The 25561-nt window shown below is 43.1% G+C and overlaps 1 protein-coding gene across 2 annotated transcripts in view; it reads right to left on the bottom strand.

The window, feature by feature from the left end:
* The window catches only part of TGFA (transforming growth factor alpha), a 107432-nt gene extending 85351 nt beyond the window's left edge, over positions 1–22081 (bottom strand). For both annotated transcript variants that reach the window (XM_059943044.1, XM_059943045.1), the window contains exon 1: positions 21823–22081. In XM_059943044.1, the coding sequence (XP_059799027.1) occupies positions 21823–21892 (70 nt within the window). In that variant the 5' untranslated portion in view covers positions 21893–22081. The remainder of the gene's footprint in view (positions 1–21822) is intronic.
* Positions 22082–25561: the final 3480 nt, after the last annotated feature.

The raw sequence follows: 25561 nt of genomic DNA, 5'->3' as shown, positions 1-25561 counted from the left end.
ATGAATCGGGAGATTGACATTGACGTATGTGCACTGCCATGTGTAGCTGGTGGGAACCTGCTGTATAGCACAGGGAGCTCAGCTCGGTGTTCTGTGGTGATCTAGATGGGTGGGATGGGAGTAGGGGGTGCGAGGGAAGTCCAAGAGGGAGGGGATATATGTATCCATATAGCTGATTCACTCTTTTGTACAGCAGAAACTAACACAACATTGGAAAGCAATTATAGCCCAATAAAAACAAACAAAAAACTACAGTCCATTACAGACAACTGTATACTGCCGGTGGCTGCCAGGGAGAGCTTTGATCGGTGGCTGATCTGACTGGACTGAGCCACTGTGGGGACCCTGAGCCTCACTCTCAAACTGGGAGCGTGTCAGGATGGGAGGAAGCAGAGGAGAACCCTCCGGAAATAGGCCACGGATAAGGCAGGGGGGAGCCTGGAGGGGAGGAAAGGGAGGAACAATGGGTGAGGGGTCTTCCAGAGAAGTCTTCCTATAGAGAGGCTGATAGGCACCACCGGGAATCTGAGCAGCTTTTGCAACAACCAAGGAAATCCAGTGCCCTGGTTTCAGGCAACTGGCCTTGCTTCTGTGGTTTCTGACGTAAAACAGATGATGTATCCTAGATGTTCCCTCAGCTGAGGACAAGTGATCAATGCAATTTTCAACCGGTAGCCAGCCAGCTGTCACCTCTGAGACTGAGGGAGCAGAATTCGAGAGTTGCTAGAAGGATGGTTTAATGCTGCTTCTGGACCCTTCTGCTATATCTAAGAGGGGGGCTCCTATGTGGGTATCCAGCACAGCCTTTGGCATAACAAAATGCAGCTACTGTTACAGAGAACTCTTCCACCCTCCTCTTTCTGTCCTTTCTTACACTTCAGGTAGGAAAGGAACAAGAGAGAACTGGATGGCTTTCAACTGCCCGAAAGCATCCTTCTGTGAAGACCGATTTGCAAGGTAATGAAGCTAGTGGCTCATCCCCATCCCCAGCACTGTCACAACCTGACATTTTACTGTAGGTTTATTTGTTTATTTTCTGTCTCCTTGGCACCAAGTGGGGGACACCCTCTAGGGAACAGTGCCTGACGCATCGACAGCTCTGAACAAATACCTCCTGAATGAATTCAGTTCCTTTTAAAGCCAAACCTGGCAGACAGTTCCACAGAGATGTCTAGGAAGTGTGAACTGAAGAAGGTGACACTTAAACTCCTATGTGAGCAGGAGCAGTTTATACAGACTTTGTGGAATACAGGTTCTTTCATTCTGGAATAAGAAGACACCATTAAAACTTTTCTGTGATGACAGTTCTCCACGAAATAAGGCAGACACTGGAGCATTTTCTTCATCATGGGTGTGTGCATAGATAGATAAAGTCATCACAGATGTCCTTTCTGAACAGGTGACATCTAACAAAGACCTGAATAAAATGAGGGAAGCAGTCCTGCAAAAATGTGGAAGAGGAGCAGTCAAAACTGAAGGAACAGCAGGTGCAAAGGTCCTGAGGTGGGAATGAACTTAGCATGTTCAAGAAAGAGCAGGAAGGCTGGTGCAGCTGGAGGACAGTGGTGGGAAACGAGGGTGGAAGGATGCCAGGCAGGTGTCTGTCACAGGGAGCACTACGAATCCAAATTTTTCCAAGCTGGGCAGCCACTGGAAGGTTTTGAGAAGAGGAGCCACAGCATCTGATTAGATGGATCACTCAGGGTATTGAGAACAGAAGAGGCCTTATAGAGGCAAGACTGGAAACCAGAGGAATGGATGAGGCTACGGCAGTCCAGGCGGAAGATGAGAGGAGCATCCGGGAGGGCATGAGGAGTGGTTGGGTGTAGAACAGAATCAGAGCCAGCAGGACTTGGGAACTCGGGAGGGCTGAGCGTGGGACCTCCTCTCCTCACCCTATCTCTACCTCTACTATTTCCTTGCCTGCTTTACCTTCAAGACCAGCTCAAACATCAATGTCTTCAAAAACCTTTACTGACCACCTCCCTCAAAAAATTAAAATAGCAAGCAAATGAGTCAACAGGAACACAGGTCTGAAGAAACCCATTCGCAAGTGCCAACAAGCACCAAAGCCACATAAGTCAATCTCATCTTGGTCCTGATGTTCTCACATTTCTCTAAAGAGTGTTCATTAACAGGGCCCAGCCAGGGTCTGTCCACTTCCCCCAAGATCCTCCAGGATGCTACAAATTGGAATGAAGGCTCTGGCCCTGCTCATCCCCAGACAGGTGCTAGGAATCTCAGTCCAAGGGAACCCCAGGCTTACCTATGAGACTCACATTCAACATCCAGGATAAGTTAGGGTCCAGGCAACAATGGCTCTGCCCAAGTCTTTCTGGAGGCTCACACAGTATCTAATCCTGCTCACCGTACACCCCTCTGCTACCACCCCCGGGCTGGCCTAAAGCATCCCAGACTCAGAAGTGAAGGGCCCGCGGGGAGCAAAGCGAACAGGCTCCGAGCCAACCTGTGACCAGAGCGCAAGCAGCTGCAAATGTACAGACCCAGGCACCATTCTCTGCTCCGGGTTTCTCTGCCCTACAAGTCCTGCCTCTGCCGCAACCTCTATGCCCCATGTGGACACAGCCCTTCTCTCTACTTTCTTTCTTATCCCCTCACAGTGCCTGTGGGGGACGATTAAACAGGGATGGTCACCCCCACTGATGCGGGTGTAAGGATGCTCATGACTGCTGGGGCGGGAGTGCCACGACCTGCTACATACCCTCTAGGGAAAGGAGTCCCTCCCTCTAAGAAAGTGAGATATCAGTGTTCCCTTCTGACTAGCAGGCAAGCCAGAACACTCCTGCTAATAACCCAATGAGGGCCCAAGATCGGCAGACATGAACATCAACACAGAGCTTTGTCATCCAGCGTTACCTGTGGTTTTCTGCTTCTTACTTTGAAGGTAGGCAAATACCCCCGTGTCCTGAACGACGACAGGATGTACCAGTCCATACCCTCACAGGCTCTCTGCCTTGCTGGATGCTAATCCTGTCTAGCAGAACTCAGTAGCACGTCTACATGGTTATGGTATTAGGTTTATGGAACACATTTTAAAAATTAGAGTACTGTATTTTTTAAAAGGCAGGAAATGTAAGCAACACCAGTGGGAACATCAACTAATTCCCTGGAGAAACATATGACTTTTTCTCATTCTTAAGAAAAACGGCCCACCATCTCAAGCAGGAATGCAAGTATATGTGACACCACCTCCACACTGGGTCCACAACAGACATTACTAATTGATCACAGCATTATCTCCCACTGAACTCAGATGCAGCCTCCAAATCCTTAGAAACAGCCATTTCCAAGGGATCACGGCCTAGAAAATGGAACTATTTCCCACTTCTGCTCAAAAAATACCTGCTGCTATGTCAATGATGTTTTGGAAGTTAGAGGTGGGGAGGGGAAGGAAAGAAGAGAAAAGGGAAGTGAAGAGAGACTCTGGGGGTAAATTATTTGTCATCAATAAAAATGTAAGGATCAACCATTAAATGTTAGGTATTGTGTTAGGCACTGCAGAAGTTGAGGATGGGGGCAAGAGGAAATCTGAAATAAAAAGCCCATGAAGTAGGAAACGAAACCTCTAGATGAAACACATGCACACATTCTCACACCCCTGCACACAATTATTGTCAATGGAGCAAGATGCCATCTGTCGGTATGGCTACAAATGAAAGTGGATTCTTCTTTTCTCCGCCAGGATAAGAGAGACAGTACCAGAGAATACCAATAACTATTCATACCAATTTGTCCACCTCCTCAAAGCAAAAGGTTTTTTTTTTTTTTTAAAAGGAACTCCTTTATTTATTTATTTATTTATTTATTTATTTATTTATTTATTTATTTATTTATTCATGGCTGTGTTGGGTCTTCGTTTCTGTGCAAGGGCTTTCTCTAGTTGCGGCGAGCAGGGGCCACTCTTCATCGCGGTGCGCGGGCCTCCCACCATTGCGGCCTCTCTTGTTGCGGAGCACAGGCTCCAGACGCGCAGGCTCAGTAGTTATGGCTCACGGGCCTAGTTGCTCCGCGGCATGTGGGATCCTCCCAGACCAGGGCTCGAACCCATGTCCCCTGCGTTGGCAGGCAGATTCTCAACCACTGCGCCACTAGGGAAGCCCAAAGCAAAAGGTTTTTATGTAAATCAAAGCCCTGGATTTTCAGAAAATTTCTGCCTGTGTAGCCTCTGAAAATATCTCAGGTCATAAACAGCCCAGGTGAAAACAATGACTGAACCAATGATAAAAGAGGCTAAAGTGGAAACAACCAAGAGCAGCACAGAGATAGGTAGTTAGAACAATGCGGATTTCTTTAATGCTTTCTAATTAACTTACTGGGAACCTAAACATGCTCATTCACAAAAGGTGATGACTTTATCTTCAAGGCCAAACAGTGAGGCCATTTGCCCACTTTTGCTCTGCTTACAGTAGAATCAGATGACATCACAGTCCCCAGAGAACTTTCTTGGCTGAGCCAGGACCGGCTTCTGGGGTCACAGCATGCTCAGGGATAAGACCACACACCTAGAAGCGGGTCTCACCTTGCAGGCTGACCCCCTCCCCCATTCACCAGAGCAGCTGGTACCTGCCTTGTTTAAGGAAGTATTTTTAAGGGAAGGTGCATATCATATCCTATTTCTTTAGGATAAAAAACAGCCCCCCACCCCATAGCCCTGTGGTTCACTTCTCAAGGCTGAGAGCTCAGATGAACTCTCCATCCGCAGGGCGGGCTTGCGAGGGCTCTCAGCAGTGGGGGCTGCCTCTCCACCCTTGGCCCGTGAACAGTCACCCACCGGAGCAGAACCGTCTCCCTGCTTCACATGGTTCTTCCCACAGGAGCACAGAAAATGGCCGGAAAGCGCTGTTCCCTGATTAGTAGGTGAAACACATGTGTGAATGATGAAGCACGTTTATTTTCTTCCTCCTGGAAAACAGCTAGGCTTATTTCCCTAGTCTTTTCCTCGTGCAATTTTGGTTCCTTGGGTTCTGAGGCACAAGCTGAAAAGGTGAAGACATTTTGTCCCCAAAGGATTACTCTGTTCCAAAATGTTAAACCTTTCTTTTTTTCTCTCCTGTTGAGTGTCACAACTAAAGAGCATCAATCAGAGGAAGAAACGTTGGATAGCGGGTCACTAAGAGATGAGAAGACGCAAACAAAGATCAAGGAGGCCTGCAGCCCAGTGTGGAGAAGACCGTGGAAAATTCAAGCAGGCCCTCTGCTCTGAGAATATCAGGAGTGTTATAAGGAGCTACTATCTGTGTGGGTAACTCTCGGGAGAGAGTTTAGTTTCTTGGCTCCCTTAAAACATCAACTTTTTCTCCCCCATGGCCAACTGGATGGGCTTTAACACAATTCCCAACTAGTCGACTTTTTTTTGAGAGGAGTCGCCACAGTAGAGGCAACATACTTTAGGCAAACCAGGGATGTGAATGATTTAGATTTATAAACCAATTAAGGAGAGATTATTCTAGAAAAGGATTATCAAATAAGGTCCTTTAAACAAGATACAGATTTTTAAAATCCCACATTTTTTTTTCAGAAGCTCACTCACTGCAAAAGAGGTCTGTCCCACTGGCTGCTTTGTGTGTTAGTAACACACTGATTGCCAGTGCATCTGACCCCATTACCTTTACCTACAGGGAAAAAAAATCACCTTGAATCAACCTTTGTCGACTGTCCACGCTGCGGCACTGTTCTAACACCTGGGCATCCGATACTCAACTGTCTATTCAGAGGTACAAAGGCCATCAAAAATGCTGCCAGCTGAATGAATGAAGTTCCTACACACAAGTGAAACAGTAAATGCTCTTTCCGTTCTGATCTGAGATTCTATCAAGTCCAAGGAGATGCCTATGTTGTCTGTGGGTATGTGTCATTCGCTACAGTTGGGGTGAAGAGGCTGAAAGTAAGCCAGCTATTAGCAAATGTGCTAACACAGATTCTATCTTTAGTTGGACTGGGAGGAACTAAAAGTGTTAAAGACTCTTCCAGCTTCCGCTCTTATTTGGGGGAAACGTCAACCGCGCAGGCGTGAAAAGGGGGCTGAGGAGGGCAAATTCAGGCCCCCAGCAGAGGGCCTTCGAGACTGCAGTTCAAGTGTGCTGTGATTTTTCAGGCACGTCACCCGTCGGGGACAGGCTGCCTGCATTAATGGAAGAGATCACCCTTTAAAACAAACTCCTTTTAAAAAATTTATGGTAGAAATGCAAACAGACCTCCATTAACGAATTTATTATTAGAGGCTCCCTGGTCACAACAAAATATATTTTAAGTCACACACACCTCATGTTATTATCTGTCTTCTGAACATCTGAACTTTTGATTGAAGAAGGGGGGATAAAACCTCTACCACACTTGTTTCTTTACATTTCATAGCATTGTGAAGTAGTACTATTTCTTTTTAGCCAGCATGACAATTACCTTCATAGCAATTACTCTCAATATGGTAAATATTATTTAGGGGAGCAGCTGTCTGAAAGCCTGATTACACTTAATGTCTACTACAAAACGGCACTCTCACACATGACTGATGCCAGGCACTTCAGTATCCACAGCCTTCCATGGATGACCTGGGGAAGCAGAACAGCGGGAAGGCTAGGACAGCAGGAAAGGGTCCTGGGTTCAAATCCTTGTTCTGCCACTTGCTGGCTGTAGGAACTTCGGCAAGTTACTTAACATTTTTTTGCGTCAGTTTCCTCATCTGTGAAATGCGGATCATCACCGTATGTCTCAGGATTGCTAGATGGGTTAAAGGAATGTGTGCAATATGTAAGGCACTTAAAGAAATTACCATGTGCCAGGCACTGTTCTAAGTACTGGCCATTATCTCCTCAAAGAGTGCCTTGCCCCGTCATACCAAGAACGCTCACCTTTTCTTTTTTCATTTTGGCCGCGCCACAAAGCTTGTGGGATTTTAGTTCCCCAGCCAGGGATTGAACCCCGGTCCTCAGCAGTGAGAGTGCGGAGTCCTAAACACTGGACCGCCAGGGAAGTCCCTCAAGGACCCTCCTCTTGAGCCCAAGGTATTCACTGTGTATCTCATGTCATACTGTGAAAAACTGTGTGTTTGCTTCTGCTACAATCTACAAAGAATTCAGGGGCTGGGGGCAAGGCCAGGTAATGGCCCTCTTTGCTTTAACATCACCAAACCCAGCAGAAGGTCTGATACACAGTTAAGTGTTTGCTGAAGTGAACAATCCATGTATAAAATAACCTAAACAAACAAACAAACAGCATCGCTCACTTTGAGCTGACAGATCTTAGTTTTGTTATTCATCCCTTGGGCTCTATAAGTGAATAAAGTAGCTACCTTGGGTGAATTAAGAAAAAAAACGTTAGGCCCAGTTCACAAAAATCACAACTACTGTTTCATCACTTGGATCTGTTCTACATGGGATGACAGCTGAGATACTCCAAATGCCTCTGTTATTACTGTTAGGAGAAAAATGTCCTGCCATTTATGTGAAATCCAAAAAAAATCCAATTTAGTTGAAAGGACTTTTTATTTTTCTCTCTGTTCCACAGTAGGGGAAAGGGGCACTTCACAAGAAAGTAAATCAATATTACATAGTGAGTGGATGTTTTCCTAAGTGTAAATCTCTAACTCTCAAGTGATTCACTGGGGCATAAGCAATCCATTCACCGAAACCTTCTACAACCTACAGAGGGTTCAAAATAAGAACTGATTTGAAAGGATGGCTTCAATCAATGAAGGTCCCACTACCTTGATCCTAACAGAGCACTATCCAGGAACCTGGAGTAATGCCTTTTATATATTTTTCTCTCTCCACAAGGAAAGTTAAAATAGAGTTCTGCTTAACGAAGGAAGAAAGCTCTCCTCGTTCGCAGGTAGTAATGGAAGTTTTGCATTAACTACAGGTACCGCATGTAGATAAAGGATTTACTAGTGATGATCTTCAGGCACTGGGAGACCCTGAATCATTAAAGAATGATGAAATTACATAACAATTTTTAAACTGTATGCACCTAACAATAAAACATCAAAATACATGAGGCAAAAATGAACAGAACTACAAGGAGAAATAGATGAAACCACAATTACAGCTGAAGATTTCAACACCCCTCTTTCAGAAATGGACAAATCCAGCAGGCAGAAAATAAGAACATAGTTGAACTCAACGACACCATCAAGCAACTGGATATAATGGACATCTATAGACTCCTTCACCCAACGACAGCAGAATATGCATTCTTCTCAAGTTCACATGAACATTCACTGAGATAGACCACATTCTGGGCTATAAAACACACCTTGACACATTTAAAAGAATAGAAATCATACAATGTCTGCTCTCAGACAATAAAGGAGTTAAACTAGAAATTGATAACAGAAATATAGCCAGAAAATCCCCACATACTGGAGATTAAACAACACTTCTAAATAACACATGGGTCAAAGAAGAAATCTCAAGAGAAGTCAAAAAGTATTTTGAAGTAAATAAAAATGGAAACAACCCATCAGAATTTGTGGAATGCAGTGAAAGCAGGGTCTAGAGGGAAATTTATAGCACTGAATGAATATATTGGAAAAGAAGAAAGATCTAAAATCAATAATTAAGTTTTTACCTTAGGAAAACTTAGAAAAAGAAAGGCAAATTATATCCAAAGGAAGCAGAAGAATGATGAAGTTATTCATTTTAGTTACTATTCTGCTCTAAGTATCTGAAAATTAGTCATCCACATGGGACAGTACTTCTCAAACTCTTCCATTAAAACCCCCAAAATGGCAAAGAGAAGGAACTCATACCCACTCCTCTAGAGTCTGGGGGCAAAGCCTGAAACTATCGAAGTGAAAAAAAAAAAAAAAAAAATCACAATTTATTTGAAGTCTTGTATCCGAAAAATTAATTTTGATATTTCAATCTTGCATTCTATTTGCTAATATATCTGAGTTTGTTTTAATATATAAAACAATGTTACGACTTTCCAGTGAAGTTCCTTTCTGATTCTTTAATTATTTCCTTTACTATATCCTGGGAGATGTGCCAGGTTTGGTCTGTGGCTCCAGGTATGCCATGGTAGACTCCACCGTCCTCCCATTTGAGAAGGCGACATGAAAAAGACAGTATCAGTTAACCAGAATGTCACATGGAGTGAGGACTGCAGGCCTGCCTCATGTCCCCCTACTCCTGCAAAGCACAAAGTTCCAGAAAAAATAGGAGGGCAGAGGCAGGTTCACCATGCCTTTCAGGACAGTGAGACTCACTACCCACCCAATGCCTGCCTACTTCTCAAGATTTTTCTGCCCCAACTTCCTGGGGCAATAACACATTCCCAGCCCCAAACAACGGTTCATTACAGGGTGAGCCTCAGATTAATGGAACAGAACAGAAACTCCAAAAAGACTCGAGGACTCCTAAGAAAGTCTCAAGTGACAAAAGTGGGATTCGAAATCAGTGAGCAGAGAATAAATTATTCAACAAATGGTGTTTGAGGAACCGGATCATTTCGACAAAAAGGCAAGTTAGATTTTTATCTCACATCTTACACCAAAATGCATTCCCAAAGAAGTGAAATTTAAATCCAAAAAGTAACAACATAAAAAAGTACAAGGGGAAATGAGAGATCAGAGAGTCATAGCAAATCCCTTCCTACCACGAGACAAAAGTAGAAATCACAAAGAAATAATGAACAGATTTTAAGTTCTTAAAAGTTAAAAACAAAAACAAAACCATACTTCTCTAAACCCAAACATACACACACGTAAATTTAAATGGCAAAATGACAAAATAAAGAAAATATTTAATATATCTTTTATAAAACTGTTTACAAATCAATGAGAAGATAATTCACCCACCCAAAACGTGACCTCAGGACAGAAATGGGTAAGTCCCAAGAGAAGAAATTCAAATACTCAAACATGAATAAGCATTCAATTGTAGCAAACTTTGGTTTTGGCCAAAGAAACACAAATTAAAACAAGGAGATACCATTTTGCCAACATGATTAGCAAAGTCTAGAAAATGATAATATTCATCCTAGGCAAGTTTGCTGATAAACAGGCAATCACACACAGGACAGAAGTATAAATTTGTCTACCTTTTGTGGAAGGCAGATTGTCAAAACATACTGAGAGGTGAAAAAGTGTGTACCTTTTGACCTAGTAATCCATTTCTGGGGATTTGACCATAGAAAATAATTCAAAGATGCTGGTAACGTTTAGCTGTAAACATTTTTATTTCAGGTTTGAATAGTTAAAAGTTTGAAACAACCTACATCTCTATCAATAAGGGGTGGATAAATGAATAATGACAGAGCTGTGTAACGGAATGCGTTAGTCATTAAGAATAGATCGATAGATACATTTGTATCTTTGCCACAGAAATATTTTCTCCATACACTGTAAGTGAAAAGCAGATTTCAAAATACCAAATGCCATTTTTGAAGGAAAAAGAGTGAATATACAAATATATCCATAACCACACACAGAAGCGGATCTGGTAAGATCCCTGACAGTTCAACCTCGTCAGCGGATGTCTCCGATGAGCTGAACGTGTGCGTGTTTTCTAGATACTTTTGTTTGTAGATTCTGATTTCTATTTCACTGTGGAAAAAGAATGATTAGGATTTAGCGAGGCTGGCAGACAAGGAGGGTACCCTGAGTGGCCCACATGGGAGGTGGCGACCAGAGGGTGTGTGTTCTGGTAACGCTAAGTGGCCCGCGCTGGGGCCAGCACAAAAGATGTGTTTGTTTGGTGTTTTTTTTTTTTTTTTTTTTTGGTGGGGGGGACATGGGAGTCTTTGATGAGGTTTAGGGAGAGACCAGATCCAGAAGGATTCCCCATCAATGTGATCTATGAGTGTACCTCACCTCCCTAAAAAAATGCTCAGGCCCCGGGCTTGCTTTCATTCTACTTCAGGGACCTATGAATCATCCCCTGAAACTCTAATTATAACACCCAAGGTCTGCTATGTGCAAAAACATCTGTCATTGTGCAAATGTGCTAGCAGGGAGTGTGTACGGTATGCAGACCGGCCTGTTGATGTGCTCCTTCAGTGCAAAAGTGGTAACCCAGAAACCAGTCCAAGGTGAGAAGTGCCCAAGCCCAGAGCTTCCAGCGGAGCTCAGTGACAAATAAAGTGACCAGGTTATGTCCCTCAGCAGCTCACATGCCAATTCCTCAAAGCCACCGTGGCGGTGAAAGTTACAAGTCTTATGTGCTTTCTTTCAACCGAGAAAAGTATCCTAAGTTTGTGTTTTCCCTGTTGCCAAGGCCTGGCAGAGGGAGGGGAGCAGAGTGTGTAATTGCAAACCGCTCATTTATCAGCTTTGGCTGCTTTTGTGTCACCACTTCACGTGGACCATTTAGCCAGTTAATCTCCCGTACCTCTTGGAAGCACAGTAGTTACAGACAGTGCCTCAGCCCTGGAAAGAGATGACGAAAGAGCCATCAAGGTATATCTATTCTCTAAGCACCCAGGAGAATTGTCTACTAATCTCATTCAAACTCAGATTAAAGGCCTAAAATCCAAGAGGAAGATGTGGTCTCTTTGTCAGAACCCAACATTTTTTTACCTCGAAGTACTGATCTTAAAAATAAATGAAAAAAATAAACAAAAAGCAAATGAGCAAACAACAGAAATGTCCCATTTGCTCCAAACACTACAGTAACATCTAATGGACACAATAGTGTATCTGGAGGCTTTTAAACTTTTGAAAGCTTAAGAAACCATCAGGAAGCTACTTGGCAGCCTCTGCTAGAAATCACAGTGCCATGCATCATCCAAATCAGAAATGGCATTATTACAACAACTTTGGCACATGCATTTATGCAAATAAACCATCAAATATGAAGCTTTGACTTGAGTTTGGTTGATGATTAAAAAGAAGTTTTTCTTCAAAATATCATTATCAAGAAAAACAAATTAAAAATATTTTTTATTTGGGGGGGCCTAAGTGTTTACTTTGTTTCATATTTGGTAAAGTCATATTAACTGAGGTTGCAGGTGCAAAAGAAAAATTTTTAATTAAAAGGAGATCATTTATAAATCTGTGCTAAAGCTTTAGAAATCTGAATTGAATAGACTGTGAGGAAAATAAATAATTACCAAAAACACCTCAAGAAGTAGAAAACTTGAACTGATCACTAAAAAGGGACCAAGCTCAGAAGTTTCATAAGCAATTTCTTTCAAGCTTACACAGAACCATTTGATTTCCATGATATTTCAGCTACTCCAGAGCGTAAAACAGATGGAACATTTTAATATTTATTTTAGAAAGCTGACATAACACTGCTATCAAAACCTAAAAAAGAAAAAAGGCCCCAAATACTTCAGAACAGATAAAATCTAGCAGTAGATACAGAGAATAATACCACACAACCAAGAAGGTTCATTCCAGGAATTTAAGAATGGCTTTAATTTGAGTCAATAAACATCCTCAAAACGTTTGGAAAAACAACAACACATTATCTCCCCTGCTTTAAAAAACAAAGCAAAATACCAAATCTTTTAGTAAGTTATGAAGAGAAGTATATTTTACTAACATGATAAAGTTTATATGCATATATATACATATACAAATATATAGTCACATATATATGCATATTATATATAAATAACTGAAAAGTCAGCCTCTTATGTGACTTAGTTAAATGCTACAAACATTAGCAGTACATCAAGAAAAAAACAAGGATATCTACTGCCTTTAAAAAAATGTTGTTCTTAAAGTTCTAGTCAGCATGATAAGAAAAAGTAATGCGATGGAAATAAAAAAGGAAACAGGCAAACTTATCACTATTCAAAATTACATAATCATCTACGTAAGAAACCTGAATCAACTGAAAGACTATTAAAATTAACAAAACCCATTACAAAATACAGTTGATCCTTGAACAACAGGAGTTTGAACTGTGTGGGTCCATTTATATGTGAATTTTTTTTTGATAGTAAATACTACACTACTACATGAGCCGGGTAACTGAGTCTGCCCATGGGGAACCTTGGAAATGGAGAAACCAGTGATGTGAGGGCCGACCATAAAAAAGGTGTATTTTTGGAGGGTTGGCCCCCTAACCTTGTGTTGTTCAGAGGTCAACTGTAAATACAATTTTTAAAAAGCTTTTAGATAGAGAAATGCAAATCAAAACTACAATGAGGTATCACCTCACACCAGTCAGAATGGCCATCATCAAAAAATCTACAAACAATAAATACTGGAGAGGGTGTGGAGAAAAGGGAACCCTCCTGCACTGTTGGTGGGACTGTAAACTGATACAGCCACTATGGAGAACAGTATGGAGGTTCCTTAAAAAACTAAAAATAGAACTACCATACGACCCAGCAATCCCACTCCTGGGCATATACCCTGAGAAAACCATAATTCAAAAAGAGTCATGTACCACAATGTTCACTGCAGCTCTGTTTACAATAGCCAGGACATGGAAGCAACCTAAGTGTCCATCATCGGATGAATGGATAAAGAAGATGTGGCACATATATACAATGGAATATTACTCAGCCATAAAAAGAAATGAAATGGAGGTGTTTGTAGTGAGGTGGATGGAGTTAGAGTCTGTCATACAGAGTGAAGTAAGTCAGAAAGAGAAAAACAAATACCGTATGCTAACACATATATATGGAATCTAAGGAAAAAAAAGGTCATGAAGAACCTAGTGGCAAGACGGGAATAAAGACACAGACCTACCAGAGAATGGACTTGAGGATATGGGGAGGGGGAGGGGTAAAATGTGACAGGGTGAGAGAGTGGCATGGACATATATACACTTACCAAATGTAAAACAGATAGCTAGTGGAAAGCAGCCGCATAGCACAGGGAGATCAGCTCGGTGCTTTGTGACCACATAGAGGGGAGGGATAGGGAGGGTGGGAGGGAGGGAGATGCAAGAGGGAAGAGATATGGGAACATATATATATGTATAACTGATTCACTCTGTTATAAAGCAGAAACTAACACACCATTGTAAAGCAATTATACTCCAATAAAGATGTTTAAAAAAAAAAAAAAAGTCATGTATCACAATGTTCATTGCAGCTCTATTTACAGTAGCCAGGACATGGAAGCAACCTAAGTGTCCATCAACAGATGAATGGATAAAGAAGATGTGGCACATATATACAATGGAATATTACTCAGCCATAAAAAGAAATGAAATTGAGTTATTTGTAGTGAGGTGGATGGACCTAGAGTCTGTCATACAGAGTGAAGTAAGTCAGAAAGAGAAAAATACCGTATGCTAACACATATATATGGAATCTAAAAAAAAAAAAAAACAAATGGTTATGAATAACCTAGGGGCAGAACAGAAATAGAGACGCAGACCTATTAGAGAATGGACTTGAGGACACAGGGAGGGGGAAGGGTAAGCTGGGACAAAGTGAGAGAGTGTCATGGACATATATACACTACTAAATGTAAAATTGATAGCAAGTGGGAAGCAGCCGCATAGCACAGGGAGATCAGCTTGGTGCTTTGTGACCACCTAGAGGGGTGGGATAGGGAGGGTGGGAGGGAGGAAGACGCAAGAGGGAGGGGATATGGGGATATATGTATATGTATAGCTGATTCACTTTGTTATAAAGCAGAAACTAACACACCATTGTAAAGCAATTATACTCCAATAAAGATGTTAAAATAAATAAATAAATAAATAAACAAATAAATAATTTTTTTAAAAAGCTTTTAGATATCAATAACCAATTAGAATACAAAGCAGCGGAAAAGGTCTCACCCACTAGAATACAAGATCCATGAGAACAGGGATCAGTCTTGGCTGATTCCCTAGCACCTAGAAGCAGTTGCAGCACAGAATAGGTGCTCAATAAATATTTCTAGACTACCTCAATGAACAAGTTCACAACAAGGGCAAAAATACAAAATAAAAGAACCAAACTGAAATCCCACAAACAGATTCAAGTACTTAGAAGAATTTAGCATATGATAAAAAATGGAATTTCAAACCACAGTAGGAAGGATAGATTATTCCACAAATGACAATTGAGAATATTAACTGGTTGGCTGTTTTAAAAAAAATGAAACATGAGTTGTATTGATACCTCACACCATACATTAGAATAAATTACAGGTAGGTTAGTTCAATATAATGAGACCACTAAAGAATTAGAAAAAAAAAATAAGTAAATATTTGCCCTCAACTTAGGATAGGGAAGGTTTTCCTAATTATACAAGCAAAGGTAGAAAGCTTAAGGGGAAAGATTTATAGTTTCTGTTACATAAAAACAAAAACCTTAGGCATGTCAAAAATATCATAAAGAAAACAGTAAAAGACAAACAATAAATGAACACTTGCCAAGTATTAACAACCTTTTTACATAAAGTGTGTTATAAAGTTCTAAGAAAAGGATGATCCATCAATAAGAAGAAATTTTGAAAAGGTTAAGATGCAAATAACAAGATGACAAATGACCCACAAACGTACTCACGCTAACAAATATTAAACACGAAATTGGGCTAAGATTTTTTTTCTCCATTCAACTTGGTAAATGTTAAAACTAACTTCTGGTTATAGAAGAGTCTAGAAAGTGAGCATTCATATACTGCTGGTGGGAGAAAAAGCCAATTTCTAGAAACTTATCCTAAATAATCAAAGATGAGCCAAACATTTATGTACAAGAATGTCTGTTGTGTCATTTATGCTCCTTGACTTTAGCATTATAAATTTAATATATGCTTGTTATAAAAAACTAATCAATTCAAACCATGGTCCGATACTATACATCTGGTTCTAGAACCTGCCTTTTTGATTTTAATATTTCATAAAAACTTTTATTCTTTTAAATAGATACATAATAAATAATTGTATTCATACATAAAAATATCTTATGTAAGGAATCTGCTTAAAAAACTATAACAGTGTGGTACTGGCAACCTTTTTTACTGGCAACTTGTTTACGATTATAAACAAGTCAACAATCATCACCCTTTACATTTTTCTTCACACTTCTGGGCAAGTATTTTTGTAGCATATATATCAAAAAGTGAAACTGATGACTCAAATTATACCCACGTAAAATTGATAGCTATTGTCACTCTGACTTCCAAGAAAAGTTGTATCAATTTATATTCCCAACAACAGTGTGTGGATTATTCATAACAGGGAGAAATAAGAAAAATCTATATGTCCAAAGGGCTTCAAAATTATAGTAAACATAATCAAGGGATTATTTCCCAGCCACTAAGAATGATGTTATGGATGAATGTTAAATGATATAAAAATGTTTATCATGAAAGATTGTTAAGTTACAAAAATAAGTTAAACAGTGTGAGCCTCTTGGAAGTCATACAAGTTTTTAAAGAATATCTACTGACCTATACATTCATCCATCAGGCTGTGCAATGGAATGTTAATCATAGTTATCTTTGGGTGGTGGAATTACAGGCCATTAAAATAACTTTTCTCTTATGCTTTCCTGAATTTTCTATGTTCTAGAGAAAAAAAAATGTTTTTGCAATCAAAAACAAATCATAATCTATTTTTAAAAAACAATAAAGCACTATCTGAAAACTAGCTGTATAGAAGAATTTATATGCAACCACTCTTGATTATCATAATGAAGAGTTTTTCAGGATAAACATTACCTACCCAGCCAAGTGTTTGCCAACTGAGTCCACACTTGGAGTACTCAGTATGCAGCACCCCAAGGAGTCATCAAGTGCTCACTGGTCTCCCCTGAAGGTCGGCCTGTGCTCAGGGTGCCAAAGGCAAAGATGAAGACCAAGGGGCTCTGCCCTCAAGGAGCCCTCAAACTAGAAGGGAAGAGGGGGCAAGCACCAGCCAATGTTAGTTGAAGGTAGGACATGGAGGGGTCAGGACACGCTGTTGAGGTTCCCAGCCAGAAAAGTTAACACATTCAAAAATTACAACCAAAAGAGGAAAGGCAATAGCAGGCTGGAGTTATACAAAGTTATACAAGCTTGTTATACAAGGGAGTTATGTGTCAAATCTCTCCTAGAGGAAGCCCTAACCATCTGCAAGTACTTGAGAAGTGTAAACCCTAAGGTGGGGAAAACTAAAAGCTTTTCAAGATAAGAGGACAGCAGAATATTAAGGACAATAGTACTGGGCATATAATACACTAGACTAGGGAAGTGAAAGAAAATTTTGTTTCCTCTGACTTAAAAGAAATAAAAATACTAGCAAATACATAAAATTCCATTTCAAGAAACTTCCTACTTTTTCTAAGCCCAGGTAACAACTATTCAAGTCATATTTAATACAACTAATTCATAGTGCTTCAAAAGAATTTACCCAGATTTTTAGAGATGGTCTAAAGGGAATGTGCCTTGTGCTTAAAATGAAGAGCTCCTAAGAGATGGTTCTGGTAGCCTAGATTTCTGGCTTTCCTGATTCTACGAAAGATTTTTATACTTGACATTTCACAGGAAAGAAGAAAAAAAGCAAAACAAAAGTCACCATAAAAGTGCCCCAATCCTCTATCTATACGCAATCTAATACATACTAGCTTGAGCACAGAATTAAGTTCATACTTTAGAATGAGGGGATGAAAAATATTTGAAATGACAGTAAAACAAGTCAATTTTTGGTGATCCACAAAAAAGAAAGCATGACATGATTAGCTTTGGTCAGCTTGAGTTTAATAACATGGGATCATTACATTTTCCATAGGTAAAGTACAAGAACACTTAGAACAGGTAAGAGTTCTCAGCACGACTTCTAACTCTGCTCTGGTAAACAAGACAGGCCGTAGAAGTGCCTTTAATAATGCTCATAAACCCACGGCGGCATTTAAAACATCAAACGTGCTTTAGACAAAATGCAACTCATTAAGCTAGAAGCTTCCCTAACAGCGCCGACTGTAGAGCGGTGGGTCTCAAAGTGTCCCTTTACTCTCCTCCCTACCAGCAGCACAAGCCACACTGGGGAACTCTTTACACATGCAAACTCTCCCACCTCCTGCCCAGCCATCTGGTTTACCAAGCTCTCCAAGTGGTTGTAATTTGCGGGTACTGTTGTGGAAGACACTACAGAGGTTGTGAGTGTGAAACCAGGCACAAGATGCCCAATTCAGTGTGTCAGGCCAGTTCCATTTTGTTTGACCCAACCTCCACTTCCCATCCCCTGTCCCTTTTAGTGGGCAGCCCAAAGACCAGGGCTTTGTTCAAAACATACTTTCAAAGGGCCTTTAGAGATAGGTCTAATGGAAAAACCATCTATTTTTTTTTTATATGTTACCACAGGAACGTGAAGCATCATCTACTCCTATAAGAAAGGTCTCCTTTGCAGGGGACACTGAGTATTTACAGAAAGATCACTTTATCCTAGGAAACCAGATTTTGGAAAAGTAAATACAGGAAACTCAGCCTCTAAGCCTTCCATATACACCTTTACAGCCCTTGTTCAAAGTGAACTTTCCCTAATTACAGCTGCCCAAAAAGGAAAACATGTGTCCTGGGCAAACCTCCACTGTTCACTCTGAAAGACATCATTACCATGTAATGGAGAAGAGAACTGTCTTACTTCATGCCCCCTGCTGGTCCCTCAGCCCCGAATCCACAGGGAAGCTGACCTGTTTCCTCTCTACCCATCCTTCATGGCATTTCGTGTCCTAGGACATCCTTCTTTAGCCTACATTTAGTCCTAATTCTGGAAGCTGCCATAAAAATAATAATGCTTTTTTCTGGATGATCAGACCCATTATAAAATCAATGTCGTTTTGTGTATAGTGTTAAAGTTTATTTTTATTTATTTTTAAAGTTTATAAATAGCTTCCATATTTACCATCTCATTTTATTCTCATAACAACCTGTGAGGTGGGTAGTTTTACTATTCTTACTTTATAAATAAGAAAACTGGAATACAGTGCTGACTTCGATAAACAACTGACCACTGAACAGTAAGAAGGAAATACAAATGTTCTGCATCAAAAACTAAAGAATTCACAAGGTCCAAAAGAACTCCCAAACTTTCTTGAAGTTGTCATCTGCCAAATGATATTCGCTAAAATCTCTGACTAGGTTTTTAGTTTAGGTGGTATTTTCTGTCTTAGGAAGGGTGGGGAGATGGAAAATGAGATAAGTAAGACAAACTCTCAGTTGCAGAATGGACATAACCTGCAATGATACCTGGAATGCTATGAGGTTCAAAGTGATGACGATGATTGATTAAACTCTTACTATGTGCTAGGCACCATTCTAGGTTCATTAATTATACTCAATGATCCTATTAATATCACCATTCTACAGATGAGGAAAACAAGGCACAAGGAAGCTAAGTAACTCGCCCAAGATTACACATCTTGCTCCCTTGACACAGGGAGGACCTGGGACTGGAGAAGCCAAGCCCCAGTGAGGTTTGCTCCGCCAACAACAGAAACCTGACACGGGAGCACAGCCGCCACAGGAACCTAGATTATGCTCCCAATGTTGCCATTTAAGTAACAGTCTCCACATTCTCTTGGCCAAAACATCAATCAAGTAATCAGAAGAATCAGCTGAGACTCCTAACAGTTCCTTCTCAGACTGTTCCCATGGAGGTGGGGAAGGAGGGGAAAGATCCCGGTTTTCTAGATCTTGATTACTGATGGAACACAGGCTGATTTGCCTGGAACTGCCTTCAACTAATTTATGAAAAATTAGAGAGGAAAGCAGCTCTGCAGGAAATGTGCAGAATAAAGATGCACATGGCACTGACAGGTATCTAGTAATCTAGCAGAAAGTGAGGTGGGAGGCAGAAGCGGTAGTCAATGTACAGAACGACATTGACTTTTTTTGGCCACGTTCAATGGCTTTTTTTTTTTTTTTTAAAGCAATATAAATAAAAAGGAATCCTCACTGGTGTAAGTTCCTCCTGCCTGCTTTCCCCCTACTTTTTTCAACTGCTCATAGTTTGGAACTGTATGAGCCAGCTTTCACATACTGATCAATCTTTGCAAATTTATACATCTTTTTCTTAAGGAAGGAAACAAAGATCAAGTTGAACTCAGGCAAAAGAGAAAAATTCCATGATGAATGAATGCAGTCTTCATGGGCAAGTATAGTATGATGGGGGGGGGGCAGGGGCAACTTTACAAAGCTTCCTCAAATTTGCTTACCTTCATTGTTTCTTGCCTGTGATTTTCACTGAATAACCTAAGACCGCCTTGAGATCCTGACAGTCCAAAAGAAAACCCAATTAAAGCAATCTCCAGGGTATTCCACCCATCTCGACTCGAGGAAAAGTCCCAAACCTGGGAGATGGGACTACAGTGACCACAGTTAGGTGACTTTTAATATCCACATTCCTTCCACACTCTCGTAATTCTGGCCCAACTACCTACTAGCTGTGGGACCATGGGCTTCACTTTCCTCCTCCATAAAATGGGGATGATAATACCTTCTTCATCAGGTTGGTGTGAAAATTAAAGGAGTTAATACATGCATAGCACTTAGAACAGTGCCTGGTACAGAGTAAGTGCTCAAAGAGTGTTAGCTATTATTATTATTACTATTAGCATTTGCAAAAAACATTACATAGGGACTCAAATACAGGAGGCTTCTACTGTATTGGTAATGTTTTACTGCTTTTTAAAAAAATCTAAAATTAGAACCATCAATACAAAAATATAAAAAGGTCTTGGGAAAAGAAAAAAAGAAAAGCCACTCAGAGTCATGCCACCTGTTGGTGAGTTTCAGGTGAGGGTACACCTCGGAGCAGCTGTGGAATCCCGTTCCACGGCTGCTCTGTATTTCCCTTACATGATGCCTCCACTTCTGCTGCGGTTCTTAATCAGCATCAGCGTTTCATGGGCAGGATTACGGGCGGGTCCGTGAACCCCCTGAAACTGTACACGGAACTGGGTGGGGCTGCGGCTCTGGGCATTTTGCAGGGAGGGGTTCTATAGCTTTTCTCACGCTCTAATAAATGATCTTGTAGGGAGCAACTTGCTTTACAGGGTTAAACGCAGGAGATAGCGACTGAACAATTCATTTCACGGAAGCTGCGGCAGCAACCAGGACACCTGGCCTGTCAATCTGCTATCTCAACACAAGAGAGACCCGGCGCCGCGAGGGTCAAGAGCCGGCCGGGCAGTGACCTTCACCGTCGAAAATCTCACCGGCTCCCCAGACCCGACCCCGGTTTGTCGGGTTTAACTTCCCCTCCCTTCCCCCATCCCTCGTTCTCTTCCACGAACAAACTCAAAGGAAATCAGCAGCGCTTCGTCTAGGGTTTCACTCCTGTCCTCAGCTGACACTTAAACCACTTCTCCAAGGTAAGTTAATTAAAAGAACAATTAATCCGCACAAAATCCAAAACCCACCCCCAAAGCTCGAGAACTCTCAAAGTTAGAAGACTGAGGCGCCGCTGCTGATGGTGAACATCTGCCGGTCGCTGGGGCTCACGGGTAGGCGGCGGGTACGAAAGGGAAGCAGCCAAGGTCCGGCCGGAGGGTCGGACGCTGGCCACCCTCTGCGAGTCTACGCGCTACCGACGCCGGTGAAGAAGGGCTTGGAGGCAGCCAGGTAAGCAAGTAGGTGTGGGCAAGCGTACGAGCACACAGAGAAGGCGGATTAAAGTTCAAGCCCGTTCACCCACCGCCCCCCCTTCCCCGGCGGGTGTTCTCACGCACGGCCCGGCGGCCACTTACCAGGGAAAGCCTGAGCGCTCGACGGTCCCCCTCTTCGGAATAGGCTCCCCCAATTGCTAGTAAGCCCAAGTGACTCCCCTTGCCTCCCAGCCTTCAAGCCTCGAAAAGCATTCGCCGCCCTCTCCTCTCCTAGGCGGGCGCAGAACACCCCCGGGAGAGAGAAGTGGAGGGGACAGGGGAAAGCGGGGTGTCGCGGAGGGCAGGTGCCACCGGGCGCGCAGCAGGCAGCGTACGTACCCAGCACGAAGAGGGCGAGCTGTCCAGCCGAGGTAACCATCTTACGGGCGGCGGGCGGCAGGCGCTCCATCCTCCTGCCCTACCTGAGGTGCCCGAGTGGCGAAGCGGCGCCGCGGTGCGGGGGAAAAAGGCGCCGGCGAGGCAGGGCCAGCCCCCGGCGCGGGCGGGCGGAGGGAGGACCGCGTGCCTCTGCTGGCACTCGCCCCGCCGCGCCGCCGGCCGGGCGGAAATGGGAAGGCGGTTACCGTCACCTCCGCCACTCGGCTACCGGGCCCGGCGGACCACCTTCGCGCCCCGGTGGGGGGACCCCTCTAGGGGCACGGGGGTGGGGGTGGAGCGGGGGTGGGGGTGGAGCAGGGGCGGGGACACTGCGCGCACCGTGCCGGGCGGGGCGGGGCGGGGCGGGGCGGCGCGGCGCGACCCGGGAATATCCGAGTCCGCGGCGCGAGCCGGGCACCCAGGCCGAGGAAAAGGCAGGAAGCGCCTGATTTCAGACACCACTCTCAGACTAGCAGCTCATTGCGGAGCCCGAGCGGCCGGGCGCAGTGGCCGCTTCTAGGTTCCAGGCGGGGGAGCGGAGCGGCCCTGGCGTCTGTCACTTGCGCCAACGGCAGCTGCCGGGGGCTCTCCCGGGCAAGGCACTGGGACTCGACCCGGAACGGGACCTGCGAGCTTTACCTGCCCCTGCCAAGACTTGACCCAAGGAAAGTGCTCCCCAGAATCGAGCGAAGAATTTGTTCAACCAGATTTCCCACCTGCGCCCCCATCCGAGAGAACACTGGATTTTCGGGACGCCTGCCGCGGGAGCACAGCCACCCCACGTTCTCAGGCGGCACGTTGTTAAGATCATCGGGCCTTCGTGCATCTGGTCGGATGCTGATAATGAAGATGGGTCTTTGCTGTGGGGCACCTGGTTATCCATCACCACCGGTACCCCCAGCCCACTCCACCCCATCCCGCCACAGGCAGTTGAGGCCGAGAACAAGGTAGCATGCAGCCATATGTCCCTGAGAGAGGATGTGTATGGGCGGGAGCTACCTGAGTGGTTCTTTCAAGGATTTGTGGCCTTGAGCTGGCCCCTGGTGCTGGAATTTGGGGAAGTAGAGGGGACAGAGGGAAGACATTCTGGGCAGAGAATGGAAGAATCATAGGTTCCCTGGGGACCATCCATAGGGGACAGTGTGCCCTTGAGAGGCTGTGACTGGTGTATGCTCCAGATGCCCCGAGCTCAAGGATTAAGTCTTCTGATCCCTGTAGCCTACCTGCTCAGGGTAGACCCAGTCTCCTCGAAGGGGCAGGGAGCAAAATCTCTTGCTGTTTCCTTGGCGCAATGCTCAGACTCCCAGAGTTGATGTTTGTTAAGTTTATTTCCTAGGAGCTGAGTTTCAAAAAGGAAGCACCAGGCCATTGGCCTCAACATTTGAGCAGGAAACACCAGTGTAGAAAGGGATTTTGAAAACAGTGTAAATTTACTCTGAGAAACCATTCTTTGCAATACATTTGTCAGAGGATACTTTGCTGCTCTTTGAACCGTTAATGATTGGTAGTGAGGGTTTCATGATAAGTCCTTGGGTACATCTTTTCCTAAGTCCACACCCATGCATGTACAGAGCACACACACACTCTCTTTAGTGAGTGGTCCCTGACTCCCTTCAGTATCTGTGTCTTCATCCTTCAGACTGGTCTTGACCTGTTCCAGTGGCTCTTCTGTCTCCTTCCTAGACTAGCCTGCCTTGTCTATAGGAGGAAAGAAATCAGGAGTTCTCCACACTCTTCTCCTGTTCTCCAGGACCCCCAACTAGGACTGGAGAATTGACCTGTCACCTTGTTTCCTGCTGGGACACACACATCAAGTTCACTGTGGCTGAGGGCTGACTGTCCAAACTGGCAAGAGTCAGGTTCAGCAGCTTCCCCTCCTCTGCCCCCTGCCTGCGCACAAAGTCGTGGGTGGAGGGAAGTAGCAGCAGAATCAAGACAACGAGCTTGTCCCCTTCAGGGTTGTAAAATCTTTGTAATCAAGATATAATTTGATATCTTGCAGGCTAAAGAGTACTCACATCAGAGGACATTCTGATGCTTGGAAATCATTCATTCTTCCCTCAAATTGTCAATAGCCAGTCCATATCTGTAGTTTTATCAACCTTCCAAATCATTCAAGTCAAAGAGACAATCAGGTGTTGAAGATTTTTTCTAAACATCTACAACATTTTTTTGTAAACTGAAAAATAATTTTTGGACATTTATAGAACTAGGAGGAAACCCAATCTCCTAAAATGTTAACACTCTGACTTTGGCATCTTGTATCTCTCATTGAATCCTCACAACAACCCTATGAGATAGATTCCATCCTCCTTTTATATGAAAACAATCGAGACCTAGAGAATTTAGTAACTTACCCAGAGAAACAAAGCCTGCAATTGGCAGAGCCCGATTTTGAAAGCAAAATGAGCTGGTTCCAAAGCCTCTGTATTGGCTTCTATACCATGCTGCCTCAGTTCCCATGGTTTTAATAAGGATAATACTGAATTCACTGGGTTGACGTGAGGACTAAATGGAAGAATTTATTTGCATGCTTAGCACATTATTTAATATCAACAAATATAACTATTGCTTAAAGAAAAACTCTCTCAGTGGACATAAATTTCCCACTCTCTCAATTTCCTACCAATGTCTTTTTTTAACATTTCCATATCAGTTCTTGGCTTGTGCGTGTGTTCACCTTCCTACAGGGGATAGTTTCACAGGTAAGTCCGGAGCTATGAATTTGTTTCTCAGCCTGTGGTGTAAGAAGAATGAGGGGAAAAATTACAGAATGCGATTTAGAGGGAAGAAATCATTTTTCCTAGAGGACGCTGTGAGGTTTTTGTATTTTAGCAGTATGGAATAATGGCACCCCAAGCTGAGTGAAATTCCAGCTGTAGCCCCCGGATGCTGCATAGAGAACGCTGCTGCGTTCCTTTACGGTAGCTGTCTCGCGTGGCCACTGAAAGTCCTGTTTCTGTGTGCGTGGAGACTGACCAACGTGTGGCCTTCCTCCTAAGAACATGCCTGGGCTACCTCTGCACACGCTTGATTCAGCTGGCCTTGAGCTCAAGGATAATACCTTTTGTAAAGAGCCAAGCACAGCCTTTTCTCCCCGTGCAAACAGGAGAACTACTCTATCTTCTGCTCAGAGGCCAGCAAAGTCCCACTGTCAGTTTTCCCTTTCCTTTCTTCTACATGCTTATTACAGAGTGTATGTTTAAAGAGTCTCCTTCTCCACTGTAATCAGCCTCCCCCTCCTTCCTGATTCATTTGAGGAAGTGATTGTGGGACCACTAGCATCAGAGTCTTCCCTGAATGATTCAGGCCCGCAGAACTCGCTGTTTAGATCGGCAATTAACCCAGATATTAGTGAGTAAACAGCCCAGACATTCTTAGGGAGGAAGAACTGCCATGGGCCACTGCACTGAAGGAATTACAATTCCTGCAGACAAGCCTTGGAGGGCAGTGAGCAGAGAAGGCTTCTGGTGGCTGCAGGACCTTCCTCAGTGGCAGCAGTAGACAGGGGGACTCAGAGGAAAAACAGGAAAGGGTGCCTGACTCAGTAAGATGTCAAAGGTCAGATGTCATCTGTGTATGAGAGAGAGAGAGAGGTTTTATAAAGGACTCTGGAGAACTGTGTTCAGGCAGAGTGAGGTTTTAATGTGTTAAGGGATTTAGAAAAAGAAATCTAATCCAAAGTAAGGTATTGTTCGAG

The sequence above is a fragment of the Balaenoptera ricei genome, chromosome 13 (assembly GCF_028023285.1).
Source record: "Balaenoptera ricei isolate mBalRic1 chromosome 13, mBalRic1.hap2, whole genome shotgun sequence".
In the NCBI taxonomy this organism is placed as follows: domain Eukaryota; kingdom Metazoa; phylum Chordata; class Mammalia; order Artiodactyla; family Balaenopteridae; genus Balaenoptera; species Balaenoptera ricei.
The sequence above is the reverse complement of the archived record's forward strand: the minus strand, read 5'-3'. Positions and strand labels throughout refer to the sequence as shown.